Genomic DNA, 18,427 nt, shown 5'->3' on the forward strand with positions numbered 1-18,427 from the left:
TCGGCGTCATTGGCTGTGATCAAAAAGTAAGCGTTGCCTATGAGCGAAAATTTCCGATATATTGTGAGCAGATAGAGAAATAATCAAGATATTTGATTCAAATGGAAATAAAACTTGGTATCTGCGGGTATTTAGTTGCTCTGCTACAGAGCCACACCTGTGCTTGAAGCTGTTTCGGAGAAAAAGTCATACGAATGTCATGTATAGCGCGATGATGTGTCGTCATGTAATATTGCATGGCAGAAGCTCAGAGTCATACCAGGCATCGAAATAGGTGAATTGTGCATGGAGAGGTCGGTTTGAAGCTCCACCTATTAGATGACAACATGTAGGTAACCATCACTATCGGTAACAGCATGAACTAAGATATAGGTGCGCAGATAGGCGTGTTGCCTTACAGGTGCGTAGCTGAGTCGCAGTAGAAGAATTATGAATTAGTGGGCATTTCGCTACTGTGCTTACGGAATTTATCCTCAGACAGCTTGAAACGGCCACTGTTACGCTTGGGGGCGTTTTTTTTTTCTAGCGGCATACCTAAGGCATCCACCAAGCACCAAAACAAGGCTAGAAATTAACAAGCCGACGCTCACGAGGCCGGATCACGCTATCGTGTTCCAATCTTGAAGGCGAAGCTCAAGTGTTTCTGAAGTATGACGTTTCTCGTGCGGAAATTTTCTTTGTAGCGTTTGCGTGTGCTAAAACAAAAAGAAAACTGAGGAGGAAAGCATCTTTTAGGCGTGTTTATTGTTGTGAACGCAATACGCATGTATGTGACGGTGCGCGTGTACACAACCAGCGCAAACAAGACCAGAACACATACAGAGTTCCGCGTTTGAAACGAAATAGTTGGAGTGCATGGCTGCTGACAGTGAGTGTAACGGCGAGGGTGTCCGTGGTTGTGACGCATGGCGACTGCATCCGGTAAACAGTCGTTCAATCCGCAGATATTGGTTGCACTGGTGGAGCGCTTCTTGCCAGGTCCTGAATACGTACCTCCTCGCGCGAAGTGGCTGGAGTTGGTAGGCCTACGTTACGGAGTGAGCAGGGATTTCTAACCTTCGTATTCACGAACGTTCCTCGACTAGAATCTCGTCCTTCACTTGAACGAGCTGAGCACAGCGCCGCTGCTCGTCTAAAAATGACGCTAGACTTCTCAAGGATAGCTAGCTGCACATTATTGCTGGTATCGGGCGACTTGCTCTGCGTAGAGGCAGCGCTGCCATAGATTTTCTCATGTCAAGGTGAACTGTGGAGTGAAGAGACGTTCTAGAATACGGGGACAAGAAGCTCGGCGATGCGTAAAGGGTTGTGAGAGTGCTCCAAGTGCCCGGTTACCAAGCTAATTGCTAGTACGAGCTGCCGGGGCGTTCTGCAGAGTGCTCCAAGAGCACCAGCCAAATGCGGTACCAGTAGTCTACAGCGGTGAGCCCGGTTGTGGTGAACCCGAGCGCGCGTGGCTGATGGCACTGTAGAGCCAGGTTGTACGAGACGGACACGTCTTTTCAGTAACAACGTCTACTTTATTCTGTCACCCAGAGAGTCGACAATAGAGCAGGTGCACGCAGTGCATTGGAAGCGGCAAGTGTGAAAGAGCCGAAGGAGAAACATAGAGGAGAACAACACGTTGCTTGGAATGCTGCCCCGCAGGGTTTTTATTGGCGGCCGCGTCGCTACAGATTGCTACCCCCTTAGAGAGGAAGCTGGTGCGACGAATGATTCTCAGTCAGTGTCGTACCAGTGAACGCGGTGCAGTGGTGGTGACGGGAGGAACACTGGCGAGAAGGGGCCCTCGTTTCCAGTGGAGGGAGGCACGGCGAGGCAATTAAGACCGGGCGCTTCACCGAACGCTGACTTGAGCCGTTCGAGCGCGATGGTACCGCGTGTGCCATTGATGTCGACGACGAAGTTAGCAGGTCAGTGCTCAGAAGGGGCCGAAGTAGTGTGGTCGAAGTGGGTGCGCACAGGGCCGTACCACACGAACCCGGTTGTCGCTGTTTTAGGGGTGAAGCTCCTTAAAGCTGCACCCGTTCGTCCCTCGTAGTAGTAGTAGTAGTAGTAGTAGTCATAGTGTTTTACCAGTCTTGCAGTATTACTGTTACCAGTCGTACCAGTCTTAAATTTTGACCTCCAAGGTGGTGCCGGTGGGGGATTTCTTCTGTGCGTTGTTGAACAATAAAAAATTCGCAGCGTGTGCATTAACTAAAAGCCGAATTCTCCTGTCTCTCATTTCCCCTTAGCAGCCATGGGCATGTACATTGAGCACTATATGACAAGAAAGGGTTGCTACGTTATACTCGCTGGGCGTAACCTTCTAGGTTTTAGAAACGTTTAGCGAGCGTCGGGCCGCAGTGCCATGAACACAGTGAACAAGTATATAGCATGAACTCGAGGTGGTTAAAGGTGGGAAGTAGACACGAAGCGCAAGTCGTAAGAAAGTGTGCGTGTGCCTCCTCTCGTTCAGTCCTTGGAATGTCCCCTGGATGGCGGTGCTTCTATATGAGGAATATATGATGAAAAGATGCGAGATGACGGTACTTGGAGTGATGAATAGGTGGACGAACGGACACACAGAAAGATGCATGGACGGACGCATGGATGGCTGCAAGGGCAAATGGATGCATGGACGGACGCGGGAGCGGATGCATGGACGAACGCAGGGACGGACGCACAGATGGACGTGCGGGCGCACGAACAGACGCACGCACGGACGGGCGGATGAATGCATGGGCGGCCACACAGACGCACGCATGGACGGACGCAAGCAAGAACGAATGAACGGACGCATGTTTCACCCGACTCTCCATCATTCACTCCGTGCATATGCTGCCATTTATTTAGGTCTTGAGTGATGCACGCTGCACGTGACTGGCTGTGTGTAGGATGCGGACGAATGTGTCGAAAGACATCGCGCAGCTGGTCGACGTACTCTGTTGCTGTTAGCTGGCTGGCACTTCCGCTTTCTTTGAAGAAATCGGCAGGCAGGCGAAGCGCAGTGCCATGAACAAGCTCGGAAGTGGAGCAGGAAAGGTCCTTCTTGAAAGATCGAATTCCCAGTAGCCTGAGCGGGAGGCAGTCGACCCACTTGTCAGGGCAACCATGTGCTGTGAGTGCTGCTTTGAGGTGCCGGTGGAATACCACGTTGCGGCCGTTTGCGGATGGTGTGACGCTGTACGCAGGCGTGAAATACCAAGAAGTTTCAGGAGCTCCGAAAAGAGGGAAGATTCGGACTGGCGACCGTGGTCAGATACAACCGTTGTCAGATAGCCAAATCGGGATATCCATGTAGAAACAAAAGTCGCTAGCTGCAGACGTGTCGAGCATAGAAGCCACTTCGGGCCAGCGGGTGAAACGATCTAGACATGTCAGAAGGTCGCGATAGCCTAGACAGGGGGGTAACGGGCCAATGGTGTCAATATGCACAACGGCGAAACGTTCGTCGGGTTGCAAGAAGGACTTCGATGGAGGAACGGGGTACCGTTGAACTTTGGCGTGCTGACACGATGCACACTCACGAACCCAATCCCTGATGTTAGTGATGCCGGGCCTGACAAAGCACGAAGAAACAAGCTTTTGGAAAGCGTGAATTCCCGGGTGAGAAAGGCTGGGATAGGCGTCGAACATTTTCTTACGGAAAGGGTTGGTTATAAATGGTCTGGGTGTGCCTGTGGATATGTCGAAAATAATTGGCACATCATCAAAGGTGACGAGTTTGAGCGAAAGGGATGTGGATGCTTCGCGTAGGTGTTCGAGCTTAGTGTTTTTAGATTGGGCTGCAGCCAGATCCTGGAGTTTCAATGAAAAGGATGTTAAGGTGGAGGTTTCGGAGCGACTGCGGGTGATGGCATTGAGAGCTTCAGCTGGAGCGTCGTCAACACCGCTGATGTGGCGTATATCACTTGAAGACTCCGAGATGAAGGCGAGCTGGCGCACCTCGTGCGGTGTGTGTAGTAGTCAGTTCGGCCGATCGAATAGGTGAGAGGTGAGAGGTGATCAGTGCAAATTGTAAAAGAGGGGCCTTCAAGTATGTGTTGAAACTGGCACACTACGAGAAAGATGGCGGCCCCGCCGTGGTGGTCTAGTGGCTAAGGTACTCAGCTGCTGACTCGCAGGTCGCGGGTTCAAATCCCGGCTGCGGCGGCTGCATTTCCGATGGAGGCGGAAATGTTGTAGGCCCGTGTGCTCAGATTTGGGTGCACGTTAAAGAACCCCAGGTGGTCAAAATTTCCGGAGCCCTCCACTGCGGCGTCTCTCATAATCATATGGTGGTTTTGGGACGTTAAACCCCACATATCAATCAATCAATCAATCAAATCAGAAAGATGGCGAGCATTTCACGGCTGAAAACGCTGTAGTTTCTTTGGGCAGAGGTCATACGCTTGGAGAAAAAGGTAAGGGGCTGCAACTGATTGTTCAATTTTTGCTGGAGTATGGCCCCAAGTGCAGAGCAGGATGCATCCTTCTTGAGCGCTGAGGAATAACTGGGATATTGGTGCGTCAGCGGTGCACATGTGGCTTCAGCCAAAGGGTTCTTGATGGAGTTAAAAGCTTCTTCCGTCGTGATGTTCCATGGTAGGGCAGTTTCCGAAAGTTTGCCACAGAGAAAATTGTCGAGGGGCTCCAACAGCGTAGCACAGCTCCTTATAAATTGGCGGTAGAAATTTACAAGCCCAAGAAATTGGCGCAGCTTGGTTATTTATGTGGGCTTAGGAAACTTGACGATTGTTTCCACTTTCTCAGGAAAGGGGCTAATTTCACTGCTGTCCAAGCGATGACCCAGAAAACCAAGAGATGACTCTCCGAACTCACTTTTTGCAGTGTTCACAACAATTCTGTTGGTAGACAGGCTCTCGAAAAATGACAGAGATGTTGCAAGTGTTCCTCGTGGGATGAGCTTGCCACCAGCTGGTTGTCGACGTACGCGAACACAAACGGCAGACCACGACGTTTGTTCCGATTCGCGGAGGCCGAGTGGCATTCTCAAAAACTCAAAAGGGCCAAATAGGGTGGAAATTGCTGTCTTTGGAACATCTGTGCAGTAACATAAATTTGGTGAAAGGCTTTGATGAAGTCGATTTTGGAGAACACTGTTGTGCCATGTAGAGCTGATGTGAAATTTTTGATGTGAGGCAGGCGTACCGGTCGGGAATGGTTTTTGCGTTTAGAGAAAGGTAGTCTCAGCAGGGTCTCCAGTCACCTGACTTTTTGGGGATGAGGTGGAGAGGAGACGCCCAGCTGCTCGATGATGGTCATATTGTAAGACAGCAGCAGCGTTGGAGTCTCGACGGCGTTTATTAAGCCGAATCGCCTGATCAACCCTTCGAACGAAAACGACGTTTTTTTGTGATGATGATTATATACAGATGAAGAAGATGAAGGTCAACTGTTGTCCATATTGTGCTTACACTAATTTCCCCCTCGCGCAGAAGCGGCCAATTAGGCTGCTGTTTATGACGGTGGTGTACGGCACACGAATGGTTTTAAGCGCGACACGTGAAGAACCTCCGTACCACGAAAACGGCCGTCGGGAGGCATGACAACAGGGGTCACTCGATAGTTAACAGGAGACGTCTGCTCGACTATAGCATAGGGGCCGATGAAACGTGATTGAAACTTATCACACAGGCCGGGAACCCGCGTTGGTGTCCACAACAGTACTTCGTCTCCAGTATTGAAGTGAACTACGCGGTGGACGCCATCGTAGCGAGTCTTCCGCTCTTGTTGGCTTGCCTGTGTATTGAGGTGGGCGCGTCGGCGACAATCGGCCAGGCGAGAGATCAAGTGCTCCCTGGATGACGATGACGAGTTCACAGGGACGTCAAAAAAGGAGATGTCAAGCGGAGATGTTGGTTGACGGTTATAGACGAGAAAGAATGGGGAATAGTCCATGGTGCGCTGCGTAGCGGTATTGTACGCAAAAGTCACGAATGGCAGGGTGATATCCCAGTTGGTGTGGTCGGCGTTGATATACATAGATATCATGTCGGTCAAAGTTCGAGGGAAGCGCTCTGTGAGGCCGTTAAGCTGGGGATGGTAGCTGGATGTCGTCTTATGAATCGTATTACATGCGTGGAGGACTTGTTCGAGTAGTTTCGAGAGAAACGCCTTGCCGTGATCGCTCAATAAGATGTGTGGTGCACCATGTCTTAGAAAGATTGCCTCCAGAAAAAATGTGGCAATATCCTCTGGTGATCCTGAAGGAAGTGCAGCTCTTTCGGCGTACCTTGTTAAGTGTTCAACTGCTGTGATAATTCAACGCTTGCGGCTAGCTGATATTGGTAGCGGTCCGTAGAGGTCAATGCCAATGACAATGAAGGGAGCGTCAGGACACGGAAGAGGTTGTAGAAGACCGGCCAGGGAGGAAGTGGGTCGCTTGCGGCGTTGGCATAGCGAGCATGACGCAACATATCGCGCTACGCAGTTGGAAAGGCCAGGCCAGGCCAGGCAAAACGACTGCGGATGCGTTCATAGGTTTTTTTGAAAACCGAGATGACCAGCCTTGGGGTCACCGTGAAACGCCTCCAAAATTTGCGCTCTTAGGCAACGAGGAGCAACAGGAACCCAGCGCTGTCCTTCGGGGTGGAAGACAAAGCGGTCAAGGATTGAGTTTTCAGTCTTGAAGTTCCGAAGCTGTCGATGGGCGCGAGCGTTGGGAGGACGAGAGCAGCCTTGAAGGCGCTGCATTATAGAGCGACAGTAAGTGTCGCTGCGTTGGTGGGATGCGAACGTGTCGTTGTTGAAGGTGGAAAGAAAATCGACAGCGGCGAGTGAATGAAATGACGGAGACACTTTGACGGGTTCACTCACAGTTGGCGACAGGCCAGGAGTGCCTGATGAGGATTGTAAAGGACAGCGGCTAAGGGCATCGGCATCGTTGTGTTTCTTGCCGGATTTGTAGATAACGTCAAGTTCGTATTCTTGAAGACGAAGTATCCAGCGACCGAGACGTCCAGACAAATTCTTCAACGTCGACAGCCAGCACAAAGCGTGGTGGTCAGTGACGACGGTAAAGTGGTGGCCGTGAAGATATGGTCGAAACTTCTGGATGGCCCAGACAACGGCGAGACACTCCTACTCGGTGATGGTGTAGTTTTTCTCTGCTGCTGTGAGGGTGCGACTTGCGTATGTGATCACACGTTCGTCATAACGCTCTGTTCATTGCAGAAGTACAGCGCCGAGTCCGTGCCCACTGGCATCAGCATGGAGGAGAGTGGGTGCGGCGTTATCGAAATGAGAAAGTACTGGCTCAGACGTGAGGGCACGTTTCAAGGTGTCAAAAGCCATTTGGCATTCTTCCAACCATACGTATGACGCTCCCGAAGAAAGGAGTCGGTAAAGTGGCGCAGCAATAGTGGCGAAGTCTCGTATAAAGCGCCGGAAGTACGACGCAAGGCCAAGAAAGCTTCGGAGCTCTTTGACGCGTTGAGGCACCAGGAAAATAAGAACGGTGGTAATCTTGTCGGGATCAGGCCGGATTCCATCTTTGCTGACGAGATGTCCGAGTACTTTAATGCTTTTGCTAGCAACGTGGCACTTCTTGGTGTTGAGCTGAAGGCCAGCAGCTGCGAGACACGTCAGAACTTAATCCAGGCGCTTCACATGCTGTTCGAATGTTGACGAAAATATGACGATGTCGTCAAGGTAACATAAGCATGTTTTCCACTTAAGGCCCCGCAATACAGTGTCTATCAGTCGTTCAAACGTTGCTGGCGCATTGCAGAGGCCGAAAGGCATGACGTTAAATTCGTAAAGCCCATCGGGTGTGGCAAAGGCAGTTTTTTCCTTGTCATCCTCGTACATTGGAATTTGCCAATAGCCGGAGCGCAGGTCAAGGCTATTAGAATATTCCGCTCCTTGTAAGGAATCTAAGGCATCATCAATGCGAGGCAAGGGATATACGTCTTTTCTGGTTACTTTGTATAATGCGCGGTAGTCAACGCAGAATCGCACCGAACTGTCTTTTTTTCTTACGAGAACGACAGGTGACGACCAAGGGCTTGAGGTGGGGCGGATGATGTTTTGCTTGAGCATATCAGCAACGTGTTTGTCGATGATGTCACGTTCGCTGGAAGAAACATGGTATGGTCAACGACGCACAATAGAAGTTCCGTCGGTGTGTATGCGATGAGCCACCGCAGAAGTCTGGCTTAGAGCAGTGGAATGTACGTCGGAAGAAAATTTATGCTTAGACAACAACGCCAGTAGTTCGTCTGCTTGCGGGGGAGTGAGATCCGTGCTGATGGTATTGATGAGAGCCGTAGTGAGTAGAGCATCTGTTGGTTTTGAAAGTGATTCCACCAGACTGGTATCCGAAGCCACTACAGAGATAGATTGTGTGTCCACGCTGGAAACTACAACACTGCCCTTGGTCAGCAGAATCGGCTCATTGGTGATATTCATTACTGCGAGAAATGCGGTGCCGTTGGAGAAGCGGACAAGACTCGATGAAAGTGCAATCCCTCTGGATAGACAACGGGCTGATGGACTGACTAGGACGTCACCGTGTTCAATGGAGTCAGAAATAACCGTGATAACGTGCTCGTGGTTAGGTGGCACAAGGAAGTCATTGGCTGTTCGTAGCCGGTCACGTGATAATTTTGGGGGAAATATCATCTGTCTCTCGCACATGTATGAGTTGTTGTCGACAGGAGATGGAAGCAGCAGCATCAAAGAGTCCCATCCTAAAATAAGCATAAAAGCACAAGAATCCAGCACGGCAAACTGAATATGATGCCGGATACCATCAGTGAAAACTCTAACGGTGCACTGTGCTGATGGCCGTATCTGCGAGTCATTTGCGCTACGTAAGAGAGTGCCAGTATAAGGTGTGGTAACCTTCCGTAGACGAGTACACAAATCCGCATGAATAACAGAAATAGCAGCCCCCATGTCCACCAATGCCTGAACTGGTACCCCTTCCGCATACACTAATAACAAGTTGGCTGGGCCCTCTGGAGGTCTTGGTGTTTGTTCGAGCGATGCAGCTTTCCCTTCAAAAACTGTACCAGCTAGTTTTCTGAGTGGTAGTCAGAAGTAGGTACAGCTGGTCTCAGAGGAGATGTTGAACGTCGTAGAGGTGAAGGGGACCGGTGGCGTCCGGGATAGCAGGGGCGAGGTGCGGCGAGTGGTAAAGTCGGAGAGAAAGAACGTTTCGTAGGTCGTCGCTGGTACTGGTTCGGGGATGGCTCCGAATCTCTTTCGTAAACATCGTAGCCACGGCGTTCATCCTGTTGGCGCTTGCGGTGAAATCGTGAAATATGGCCCCGAATGCCACAATAGTAACATATTGGGCGAGGCGGGCGCCAGGGGGCGTAGAGTGCTGAAGCTGTCACAGGCGCTGGTACTGGCGCTGGGACAGGCGAGTGTGGTGCAAATCCTGCTAGGTTGGACTGCGCAGGAGCAGGATGCGCGTGCTGAACCAAGGCAGGTGGCATGGCAGCGACTTGCGCATACGTCATGGGTGGTGTTGGTGGCGCGGTAGTGTTCGATGGCAGAGCGCCAGCCATGAATGAGAGCTCCTCTTCGATGATATCGCGCAGACCAGCAGATTGATTGTGAGGCCGAGGTGCAGTGGGTGCACATGACAACCCTTGCGCTTGAAGTTCCTCGCGAATCAGAGTGCGAATCAGCGCGCGCAAATCCGCATCCGAGGACGGCCGGTTGTCACTGGCGTCTGGGTAGTCTGGGTGTAATCGAATGGCTTGGAGTTCATCAAGATGCTGACATGTCGTGATGACGTCCTCAATGGTGGTGGGGTTTTTAACATCCAGAGCGTTAAACGCGACATAGCCTATCCCTTTGATGATGTTGCGAACAAGATCAGCTTCTGTCATCGCTGAGTTCACGTGGTGGCAAAGGGCAAGGACGTCTTCAATGTCAAGTGTACGTCTTCAACGTTCAAGTGTATGCCTCCCCGGGAAGTTGGGCACGCCCATCGAGCTTTCGTTTCGACACTTCAGAATGAATGTTCGGTTTTCCAAAAATCCTACGGACTTGTTGAGCGAAAGTAGGCCAATCCGGGAAGCTGCTCTTGTGGTTAAAAAACCACGTTTTTGCGACATCGGACAGATAGAAGGCGACGTGACGAAGTTTTTGAGGCTCATCCCATTAGTTATGAACACTGGTCATGTCGTATTATTTTAGCCATACCTCGACGTCGTCGCGTGGAAGACCACAGAAGATGGGTGGGTCGCGCTGCCGGGCGTTGACGATCCACGCAGGAACGCTTTGTTGGACAGGGATGCTGGATGTTCCGGGCAGCGGTTCTTGAGCCATGACAGTAGACGGGGGAAGCAAGCAGCGACCCGAACGAAGCTCCAGGGGAACGTGACGTCGGAGAGGACTTGGGGATCAAAGCACTTCCACCACTCTGTAAGACAGTAGCAGCGTTGGAGTCTCGACGGCGTTCATTAGGCCGAATCGCCTGATCAACCCTTCGAACGAAGACGACGTTTTTTTTGTGATGATGATTATATACAGATGAAGAAGATGAAGGTCAACCGTTGTCAATATTGTGCTTAAAGTATTATTTCAAGTTCCAACATGTGTTCAAACTCAGCCCTGGCTACTTTCAGCTTATCTGGAGCAAGTCACCGTGGGTGAGAAAAAACAGGTGAACCAGTGGTGATGACATGGTGGTGGACATTATGTTGCACGGGTTTTGTCCAGTCAGGCGGTTGCATGATGTTTGGGAATTCTCGAAGAACTCCTGCAAAATGTTCATCGGCCACTGTTGTATTTGGGGCGATTGTGCTCGAGTCAAGGGGAACAACACCATGGACAGAATTCAGTGTAGTAGTGGGAAGCACACGTTGCCGTTTCACGTTGATCAGCAGTCCATGATGCTTAAAGAAGTCGGCATCAATGAGGGCAAGGCGTAAGTCAGCGACGAGAAAAACCCAACAAAACACGTGGCGCAAACCAAGGTTCAGAGTGAGCGACCGCGATTTTCTACGGGGATCTTTCTACCGTTGACATCTTGCAGGTAGGAGATGAGGGGTATTGTTCGGTAAGATTCTTGAGCTGGAATAATGCTGAGCTCTGCAGAGGGCCCACCAGATACTGCTTACCTGTGTTTTTGTCCATGACGTGAAACAGGCGACTTTGGGTTGGCATTAACCAGTAATCACCCTAAATGGTTGGCTTGCCTGTTTTCCTGCCACGAGCAAGGTTGGAGGCAGTGACGCGAGTCCTGTCCAAAATGGCGATGGTAATGGCATATCCCAAGTGTTGTAAGGGACCGAGAGCGTTGTGCGCGTCCATAACGTGGGGAGCTTCGGCTGCGGTTTCGGTGACGTGTAGTGGTGTAATGACGCTCCGCGACAGAAACCAGTTGTTCTAGGCGATCGCAAAGCACGTGGATGGGAGAAGCAGGGTCAGATGGTGTTTGTGGAGCGGCACTCACGTTGTGGAATGACCACAACGTGAGTGCCACATGGCCACCTCCAAGACTTTGTCTGCCAGGCTGGCCAAACAGTTGAGGGCCAAAGTGGACGCAGTGGCTAGCACCATTCGCGCATTGCCTGGAAGGCTCTGCAAAAACAGTTCGCACTACAAGTTCTCGTCAGTAGTGGTGGTGTTGCCGCTCATGAGTTGACACATCTGACGAAGAAGCTGGCTGGACCGGCAGTCGTCTAATTCCTCCACGGAGAGCAACTACTGCTGTATGCGGGAACGCTGTGATGCCGTCGTTCGCTCCAGCAGAGCAGTCTTGAGAGTGCTGTATGGTGTGGTGGAGGGAGTCCGGAAAGCAGGTCAGATACTGCTTCGGCAGCAGCTGGTTACAGCGCCGAAATGACAAGATGGTGCTCGCGTTGTTCCGTGCACACTCCAAAAAGCACGAATTGTGACCCAACTTGAATGAACCAGATCGAAGGGTTGCGGTCCAAGTAAGCTGGTAGTCAAAAGGAGACCGCAGAAACGTCATGATCCGTCGTACCACTAGCTTCCGTGTTTAGGTGCGTCTCGTTGCTCTGCATGACTCTACAATACATCGGCAGTGGCGCGAAGAACTACGGGTCACAACTTTGTAGAGCCAGGTTGTACGAGACGGAACCGTCTTTTTAGTAACAACGTCTACTTTATTCTGTCTTTCCGATAGAGGCAGAATCTTTGTAAGCCCATGTGCTCAGATTTGGGTGCACATTAAAGAACCCCAGGTGGCCGAAATTTCCGGAGCCCTCCACTATGGCGTTTCTCATAATCATATGGTGGTTTTGGGACATCAAACCCCACATATAAATCAATCACTACTTTATTCTGTCGACTAGAGTCAAAATTAGAGCGGGTACACGCAGTGCACCGTATGTGGCCAGAGTGAAAGAGACGAAGGAGGGATGGAGAGGAGAGCAGCTCGTTGCTTGGAATGCTGCACCGCAGGGTTTTTATGTCCGTGGGGGTGCGTGGTGGTGGCCGCGTCGCTACAACACTGTCAGCTCCTCGTAACAGCCTTCGTTGCAAAGATCGCTCATGCGCTTTCATTCACCGATTCCACCACACGCACCACGTCATGTATTCGTGGTCTGCTAGCCGCTTTTTTGTCGGTTGAGCTGCATACTGAACTTCAAGGTCCATCTGGATTAAATATGTATGTGAATGTTAAAACGAGTCTAGAACAATTTACATTTGAAATGTTTTTATTACAACTTTGAAGAAGGAAATAACTTGAAATGCAGGATGCATCAGCTTATCAGGAAAAAAAAAACATTACATCATCTCTTGCTAAAGAGAACCACGTGTAGATGCGAAGCAACGGGCTCTAACACTTACACTGGCGGCGGCGCTAACACTGTCCCTCACCGCAGCGTTGCAGAGAAGAAAAAACGGAGGAGGCTCAAAGCACGTAGTGATAGACCGTTGTTTCCTACTGGAACATGCCAATCGCTGCTAATAGGTACTGAGAGACAGAAGACGGCGATTGGATACAGAGACCAGAAGCTCACCTTTTGTTAACGCGCACGGCCCGAATTTTTATTGTTCAACAACGCACAGGAGAAATCTTCCATGGCGCTACCTTGGTGGTCAAGATCCAATGCCTATGTATAGCGGGGGGCCAGCAAATGGTTAGGCAGTGTGTTTTAGAAGCGAAGATCTGAAGGATGTCAGTCTCTTCTTTGTAGTAGTAGTGATATTTCTGGTAGTATTATGTACCCACCTCCAGTTTATGAATTGATGAAACGATGATGTGTGTATATGTTCTTCGGAAAGAGTATCACTAGATGGCATTAGTAGCTTTCGTATAGTTGGCAGGCAGATGGACGGACGCTTCGACCCACTCATCTTCATTCACCTCGTGGATATGCTGCGATTTTTAAAATCAAGAAACTTGCTAGCAAACGCTGCTGGCGTCAGCGTTGCGAGGCGAGAGATGGCGCAGCGTATAAGTGAGGGTGCACATGTGCACCCGCTTTATATTGACACTTGAAGGAGAGGAGACGAGAAGAGAAGAGAGTAGCGCATGTACCGCGACAGCAGAAGCGAGAACGCGCGAGAAGCGCGAGCATGTGGTAGGACAGAAGTAGAGAAAGTAACGGCATCTGTTGGAGAGAGGGAAGGAAGAAAGTAGCGCATGCGTAGCGTGAGTGCGGATGCCGACGTCCACGCCATGGGACATGGACCCTAGCAATTGATGTTCCACATCTAAAATGCGGCTAGCAGACGACGAACGTATATTGCCCGCCACGGTGGTCTAGTGGCTAAGGTACTCGGCTGCTGATCCGCCGGTCGCGGGATTGAGTTCCGGTTGCGGCGACTGCATTTTCGATGAAGGCGAAAATGCTGAGGCCCGTGTGCTCAGGTTTGTGGGCACGTTAAGCCCCGCCGCGGTGGTCTAGTGGCTAAGGTACTCGGCTGCTGACCCTCAGGTCGCGGGTTCGAATCCCGGCTGCGGCGGCTGCATTTCCGATGGAGGCGGAAATGTTGTAGGCCCGTGTGCTCAGATTTGGGTGCACGTAAAAGAACCCCAGGTGGTCAAAATTTCCGGAGCCCTCCACTACCGCGTCTCTCATAATCATATGGTGGTTTTGGGACGTTAAACCCCACAATTAAATCAATGTGGGCACGTTAAAGAATGCCAGGTCGTCGAAATGTCCGGAACCCTCCACTGCGGCGTCTCTCATAATCATATGATGGTTTTGCGACGTTAAACCCCACATATCAATCAATCAATCAGTCAATCAATCAATCAATCAACAAACGTATCCATGACATTGTGCCGTGAATTAGAGAGCGTACCGCAGCGCACATGCTGATCTTTTACAACGATGGCTGTTACACTGCGCTGATAGTGCCGTCTGCCACGCACTCGCGTGTTCACCCCAACATTGCTCACCACTGTAGTACATGCGCCTGTGTTACGTCAGCTCGGGCTTACCTTGCTCACGGCTTCGTCAATTTCTTCGACCAGTTTGTCCTGGTATTCGGGAGAGAGTGCTAAGTTGTACGCCGTGAATGTCAGCGCTATGGCTACACCGTCACTACCGGCGATGAAAAACACCATGATCTCGGCCGCCACGTCCTTCATTTCAGCTTCTGCAAGACGGGAGAACAACTGCTATACCAGTGTAACCCGGACAATTCTCATTGTAATCAAGGCTGATGCAGATTAGGCTCAGGGGCCACTGGATTGTCACATGGAACCACGGCTACGCCCGATCAGGATCGACACGATTGCAAACTGCGCGTGATGACTTCTCTTTGAGAAGGGATTTATTTGAAGTGTACACTCTGTTCCGTCCAGAATATTTTATGCATCCTAGCAGTAGGAAACAGTAAGGATTGCGATCGAGAAATCTATTCCGGTTGGGACCCAGATTGCAATCAAAAGTACTTGTGCCATTGTTATTACATAAGCTTTAGGTGTTCAGCAGACGTCGCAGAAGACTCGAGGAACTGTTTCCCTACAGTCTAGCTGTGTGAAGTTTCTCGACAATATCAATTTATGCCAATGCTTAAACCAGCAATCCTGAAACGTACTATCAGTGTCAAATCAAATTCTAAGAGCGGCAAGCCTTTCCGATAGTGTAGTGTGTGCCGGCCAGCTATCATCATTAACTGGTGAGCGCATCATGTTGAGCAGCTTTGCGCATATCTGCGTGCCTGATCGTAGTGATGAGTGGACGGTGTGCACTATACTATCACAAAGACTTGCATGCGCATGCTTCGCATGCGCATGCAAGCCGACAGTTCCACTGCCAGATGCGGAGAGTTGAGAGCATGTTTGTTGCCTTCTTGTTAGGGATCGCCATCTTCAATTTGATCAGGTCCTCGTTGGCGTTCCCGGGTAGGTGAAACTGAACGAGAAGAACTTCGGCCTTTTGCTCGTGCCCGCTTCCTGTCAGGATGAACGTCACTTAGCGAAATATCGAGGTGCTCTTTGGTGGCGTAGGTTTTCTTCACGTATGCTGTGAAGTTGTTCAGCTGCGCTGCAAGTCCGTTCAATTTGGCGTCAAACGTGGTAATCTTGTTGTTTATGCTTACGGCGAAACTCGCTATTGCTGTCTGTACAATATTCTCTGTGGTAGGATGCTTCTCTTTGAAGTTGCTTGTAATGTCTGGAAATTGGCGTCGACACCACATTCCACATTTGCTGAGAGAAAGAAGGCACCCGGCTCTACATCATGCTTGTGGATGATAGCGCGATTCTGGTGAAGCTTGTCTATCAGGTCCTTTTGCTCCTCACACTTTTTAAGAAGCTGGTTTCGGTATCCAAGCGCTCCTCTCTGTGCTCTCTGATTTTTTGGTAAAAGCTTCAGGTTTTTTGGTGCCTCGGCTCCACGTCTTGTGGCCATGGACGTGGGGCCTTCCGAAGGACCGCTTGGCCAGCAGTCATCTCGGCCGACCACCGTGAGGAAGACAGGGACTTCACTCGGTGACAGTGAGGGCACAGAGCTGTACTCATCCGGTTTCGAAGACGACTCATCCGATGATCATTTCATTCCCGTCCAGAGTGAGAGGGCGAAGAAAAAGATCGTCAACGCAGCCTTACACACTTCTGCGAGTACAGTGACTATGAAGTCAAGGCATGAAGGCTGGCCACACGTCATTATCTTCGTGCCAGAAGAGTCCTCAACCTGCGACTTCTGAACAGGCAAGCACTCTCCACTTTTTTTGAACGTGTCGTGCCTAATGAAATCAATGATATCAGACTAAATACGCAAAAAAATAAACTCACCATAGACGTATCACACGTGAATGTGCTTGGACCACTCAAACAAGTGACTGAGCTAGGCGGCATCAAAGTGCGCCCCTTTTTACCGATTGACAGCGTATCCATAGCCGGTGTGATACACGACGTAGACATTGCGATTCCCGACGCTGACTTCCCTACTCTCATTAAACCGGCAAATGAGGGTACTGACATCGCTCAGATATACCGCCTTGGGAAGTCACGCTGTGTGAAACTGGTCTTCAAAGGCGATTGCACACCATCCCGTGTCAGAGTCAGACATTTTCGACATCCTGTTCGGCCTTTTGTGCAAAAGCCACTTCAATGCCCCCAGTTCTTAAAATTAGGTCACGTCAAGGGCGTGTGCCCGAACTCACTACGGTGCCCCCGGTGCGCAGAACCCTATTTGGAAGATGCGTGTCAATCCACATTTCTTAAATGCGGTAACTGTAATCTCACACATTGCTTCATCTAAAGACTGCCCTCGAATTCAAAAGGAGCGCGTGGTGCTTAAGCAAATGGTCAGAGGCAATTCAACCCACATAGATGCTGCCGAAACAGTCCGGCGTCGGCAGCAGCGTTGGTGACATAGTTCGACCTCAAAGACTTCACAAGCTCGAAACGACAGCGCCACATCTACTGGTGCACCGTTACGTCAAGCCACAACAGGACCGACAAATTCAAAGAAGACTGTGGGGAGAATTATCGCTACAGAGGAATGGCCTATTCTTCCAAATCGTCCACTGACCATAGAACGTCAGAAGACCACGCCCACTCAGGGGTCTTCTCCAACCACTGATGAAACACTTAAGAAAGATGGTAAAGTCATAAACATGCTTCGTTCTCTTATGAATGCCATCCGAGAGATCTTGTTCGACGTGGGCATAACGTCTGCCCAGTACTTGAATTGCTCGAGTCGAAATATGGCTAACGATCGCCATCATTTCTGAGAAGTCAAGGAAGCATCCATCATTCAGTGGAACGCCAGTGGACTAAAACCGCGTATTTTCGGACTTTCGTCAGTTATTGCGCGTGAAAGTGTTCGAAGTCATCAGCATTTGTAAGCCCAACGCATCTGCATGCTCTCCTCTCTCTCCCTTTTTCCATCTTTCAAGCTCCCAAATCTCTCTCCCCAGTGTAGGTTAGAATACCAGTCGTTCCAGACTGGTTAGCAATCTGTATTTCCTTTCTCTCTCCCTTTTTCCATCTTTCAAACTCCCAAATCCATATCCCCAGTGTAGGGTAGCCTACCAGTCGTTCCAGACTGGTTAGAAATCTGCCTTTCCTTTCCCTCTTGTTCTCTTCTCTTCTCTTAAGAAGCTAGTTCATGCTGTCTTGATGTTTCTGGTGGCTATGAATCAGCTTGTCGATAGTGGCTTGTTAACTTTGCAGTTGACTGGCTTGATCCTGTAATGCACTTCTTTGATTGTGCACCCTATCTTGGAGCGATCGTAAGGCTTCGTTGTTGTTGTGTTCCAAGCACCCCTGTGTCACGAGCGAGCCTCCGAACCCGCGGAGGATCGGTTGCTGAAACTGCTTCCAGATGTTGACTCCTCCCCTTCCCCCGCTCGGCGCAAACGAGCCACCGTTCGTTTCCCCCGGACGAAGACGCGCACTTGCTTGTTGCTCCGGAGCTACTCGAACCACTCTCTGGGGTAGCATAGCTCACTCTTTTGGGCGAGTGCGAGCGTGAGCGTGATCGGAATGGGGATCGTGAGCTTCGTCGGAGTATGGGCCGTGATCAGCTTTGTGCAGGAGTGACGCTGGCGGTGCTGCTCAAATTGGTCATTTGGCTTCCTGGGTCCGGGAAGTCTTCGTTCCCCAGACTATTGCGGCAGTCTTGTGCTTTCATCCAGTCCATTTGTTGCTGTCGGATGCGGAATGGTGGCGGATTGGGTTTAAGCCTTTTCATGCAATCTTTGCTTGCAGTTTCATGCCTCTCTCCACATATCTTCCAGACGGTTCTGCACGCATGGTCTGATGATTGGTTGGCCTTGCCTCAATTAGAGCAGAAACCTTGAAGTGGTAGGGGGCAGACATCCTGATGGTGTCCCGTGTTGCCGCAGGTTTTGCAATATTGCACCGACTTTCAATACGGCCTGCATCGAAATTTGAGACTGTAGAAACGGACGTAATAAGGAACATGCGACCCTTGGAAAAAGATCGCTGCAGCTGATGATTGCCCAAGCATACGGGCATGGAGAATCGTGTACTTCACTGGTGCACGAAGGCCGGCCTTGAGTTTGGTTTCGGTCGTGCCGGGCA

General features: G+C 50.5%; 1 protein-coding gene and 1 pseudogene across 1 annotated transcript in view; both read right to left on the bottom strand.

Annotated features, from left to right (window-relative positions):
* The window catches only part of LOC119173990 (uncharacterized), a 96,476-nt gene that overhangs the window by 7,058 nt on the left and 70,991 nt on the right, over positions 1 to 18,427 (bottom strand). Inside the window, exon 27 of the mRNA XM_037424773.2 lies at positions 14,369 to 14,526. Within this exon, the coding sequence (XP_037280670.2) occupies positions 14,369 to 14,526 (158 nt within the window). The remainder of the gene's footprint in view (positions 1 to 14,368; positions 14,527 to 18,427) is intronic.
* On the bottom strand, positions 11,398 to 11,975 carry LOC142802634 (uncharacterized; annotated as a pseudogene).

The sequence above is a fragment of the Rhipicephalus microplus genome, chromosome 3 (genome assembly GCF_043290135.1).
Source record: "Rhipicephalus microplus isolate Deutch F79 chromosome 3, USDA_Rmic, whole genome shotgun sequence".
NCBI lineage: Eukaryota > Metazoa > Arthropoda > Arachnida > Ixodida > Ixodidae > Rhipicephalus > Rhipicephalus microplus.